The sequence below is a fragment of the Telmatherina bonti genome, assembly GCF_933228915.1.
Source record: "Telmatherina bonti genome assembly, chromosome: 15".
Classification (NCBI taxonomy): Eukaryota; Metazoa; Chordata; class Actinopteri; order Atheriniformes; family Telmatherinidae; genus Telmatherina; species Telmatherina bonti.
This window is the reverse complement of record NC_136613.1, coordinates 20,350,710-20,354,344: the sequence shown is the minus strand read 5'-3', so window position 1 is coordinate 20,354,344 and position 3,635 is coordinate 20,350,710. Positions and strand designations below refer to the sequence as shown.

At 35.5% G+C, this 3,635-nt stretch overlaps 1 protein-coding gene across 1 annotated transcript; it reads left to right on the top strand.

Annotated features, from left to right (window-relative positions):
• Positions 1-1,060: 1,060 nt before the first annotated feature.
• Positions 1,061-3,031, top strand: LOC306766848 (coiled-coil domain-containing protein 89; the record flags this gene model as incomplete). Its single annotated transcript, XM_079254699.1, has 5 exons — positions 1,061-1,436; positions 2,067-2,203; positions 2,299-2,375; positions 2,742-2,841; positions 2,945-3,031. 5 exons carry the CDS (start codon positions 1,061-1,063, stop codon positions 3,029-3,031), a joined length of 777 nt encoding a protein of 258 aa, XP_079110825.1.
• Between the last annotated feature and the right edge of the window lie 604 nt (positions 3,032-3,635).

Sequence of the window (3,635 nt, the reverse complement as noted above, 5' to 3'; positions counted from 1 at the left end):
TTGTTTTTTCCTAAAAACTGGTTAAGTTGACTGTTTTGTTACATACGCTTTTTCGCCAAAAGCCAGTTGCTACATAGCATTTCGTTGCTAGATTTACACAACTTCACGAGTATTAACAGAATATAAAAGGTGCATAAAGCTGAATGAACTATGCAGGGATATGTCAGGGTTCAAGCGGGCAGCCATTAACACCTCGTGTAGCTACCGTACCCGTCTCGTGAATACCAGGTTATCTCAGTTATAAGACTTTTGTGTTTAGTGTTTTTGTTTTATCTTAAATTGTTTGAGCTATTTGTTTCCTTGAGCCAAGGAATATCTGTGGGATGCTTACCTGCTTTGTTCTGCGTTGTTCCTGTGAAAATGCTGAGGTCATACTCTGTCAGGATAGTCTACTCCAAGATCTGCTGTGAACAGTTTTCTGTTTTTGTTTTGTTGCGTACGCATTTCTTTTCTTCTTATCTGTATATTTTGTACTATCTCTTATCTTGTCATTTTTGTATATTTTGTACTATTTCTTATAATATTTTGTATTATATATTCTGTACCATTCTTGCCTTATCTTAATATTTTATATGATTTATTTATTGTTTTTATATGAAACATGGGAATCTGCTGCATCAGAATTTCATAATAGCTGCAGTAACAATAAAGGATATTTGATCTTCTTTAAATATCCACAGAATAAATAAAATAGCTTCAAAACTACAGTTTACCAGTCTGAATACTGCAACAGTTCAGTTAAATTTTATTTCATACAGTACATTTTATTTCATTTACAGTACAGTAAAGGCATCATATATGGCATCTCATGAAACTTGTAGGCCTTATATGAATAAGAGACCCACCAATGCCTTTGTGAGCAGCACTATGCGGCAATAAGGAGAAAGCCTATGTTTATTGAGAAGAAATCTCTGTCTCGAGTGTTTGGAGAGAAAGGATAAGTGACTTTCTTGTTTTTGTTTTGTCTTGTTTGTTTGTTTTGTTTTAGTTTTATTTTTACCAGCAAATGGATCATATTCAGAAATTGCCTGAGAATCCTGTTGAAGACCTCGCAGCGAGGATGCAGCAGTCCAGGATAGAAGAACAATCTACTTTGATATCTATGCTGAAGCACAGAGCAGATGAGACGCTTCTACGATATCAAGCCTTACAGAAAATCAACACTGAGCTTGAAGACCAAGTAACTCACTGCCAAAGAGAACTAGACGTTGAAAGAAAGAAAGCAGAGATATTAAAACAAAAATTCAACGATTTAGATACCAACAGTCAAGCAATCATTTCTTTCATGGAGGAGCACAAAAAACTCAACGTCCAATTAAAGCTGGAAAACAAACGACTGCAGTCAGAAAACGAATCACTTTTTTCCCAAAAATTACAAGATAAAGAAGTTCTAGTTGAAAAACTCACACAAGAGCTCAAACTGCTAAAAGAGAAATGTATAAACACTGAAAATGAATACAGGTAAATTCTCAAACTTGTATATCTTGCTATGTGTCAAAACTAAACTTAAAGTTTCTGTTGTATCATTTTATTTGGCATTTTAAGTGTTGTAGCATAAGAATCTGAAGTCTGCCGATTTAGAAAACTTGATATAAATACAGCTAGGGTTTAGGGAAGTTGTGATTGGGTTTTTTTTTTAAACTATCACTTTGTGACCGTGTGGTAAGAAATGCAGATCATGTTTATATATTTTAATCAGTTGGTCCAGAAGACAATTATTTATCACATCAACGTTGGTCATTATCTAGAAATCCTATTTTACTTATTATTACTTCTGTGTTACTTTAATGCTGAAGGGTGAAGTTTGCTGGATGCGAATCAAAACTCAAAGAAGAAGCTGCTCAGCATAAGGCCAAGGAGGCATTACTACTCCATCAGTTGCATGATGCTCAGCAACAACACACTGATGCTGTGGAAATGTGCAAAAGTATGTTAAGTTAATTAATCCTCTTTGAATTAAATTCATTTCAACTTGTGGGGCACTCTACAGACACAACAATTTGCTCCGTTGATTTTATAATGCTACAAATGTAACTTTTAACCTGTAGCCTGCTTTTCACAATCAGATCTGAAGCTGAAACTAAAAGATGCAAAACAACAGGAGGCTTTCAAAGAAATCAGCATAAATGAGAGCATGGCAGCCCTCACCAAAGAGAAGGACATGTTACTGAGTCTTTCAATAGAAAGAGGGCAAGTAATACAGGTGAATGAAAAGTTTTTGTGAACAAATAAATTGCACATATGCACAGACAGGATATATTTTGTATAGTTTTATTTACAAACTGCACCTCAATTCAGGAGAAACAAGTGGAAATCCAGCAACTGAAGGAAAAATGGAATGAGGACAAAAAAGCCCTGATTGAAGCACAAGACAGGTATTTTGAAATCTAGTGTTTCAATTGCATAGATCCTGATACTGGTGTGAATGTGTTGCATGTTCATAAGTAAGTAAATCAGAGTTTAATGTGTGGTTTCAAAGATGAATGTGTAGTGATCATGGGTTGGTAAAGCTGGGGAAAATGTGGACAGTTAAATATTGAATATGGGCTTAAAATACAGGCTCTCCCTTAATTTGAGCCTTAACCATAATTCAAAACAAGCTCCTTTAAATACATAAACATGCATTTGTAACTTTAGCCATGTCATAAACATTTTCCTCACTAGTTTCACCAGGCTGACCTTGTAAGCAGCACTACTGCACTGCTGAGTTTATTAAGAAATGTTGAAATACCTTTCTTTAGGTTTGAACTGGAGGCCGAAGCTGTGAATAAAGATGCAAGAGTGAAGTCTCTCCAGGCTGCTCTCAACGAATCCAAGACAATGTTTCAGAATCTAAACAAGGTTTGTTTTAACCTGAAGGTTTTTAAAGTGCATTGAATGAGAAGAAAAAAAATTAAATCACACATTGCCGGCTCAGGATGTAATCGGTTATTTTATTTTACAGGATTTTAATGCTTACAAGAAGCAGAGTGCCACCCTTCTTACACAGGAAAGGGATTTAAATAAGAAACTTCGCCATATGAATGGATAAACTTCAGGACTGTGTATGTGGCATAGCAGGCCTTCTCATTAAAAGCTGAACTCATTTTGCACCAACTCCCAATGAGAAATAAATAACAAAAACTTCATACCACTTTTTTTTCATTTAATATTCACATTTCCTTGTATTTAAATAACACATATAAGTGGAATCTCAAGGGCCCAAAGTGGGATAGATACCCAGCTGAGCAATGATACGGGACAGCACTGTCTGCATCAAAATGAGCAAGGATTGCAGCAGAATCAGTCAGTTCTGGTCATCAGGACCTGCTGCCCTGCATGTGTTAGTAGTAACCCTACTTTAACAGACCTAATTGAAATAAAGTGCTTGTTAACAGAATGTAAAGAACTGAATGAGGAAGCTCAATAATCTGACTCAGGTGTTTTGATGGAGGAGCATGTTGCTGTGCTTACACCAAACCATTTTTACAATCTCCAACTCAAAATTGAAATTCTTCAGTAAATCTTAAGAGTTTTACTGGGGTCATGGTGTGGCTCAATCAACCATCTCAATTGTTAAGTTTAAGATGGTAAAATGCACTGTTTCATATCAGTCTTTTTCTACTCTTGGACTTGTGATCATATCAATAGTGTTG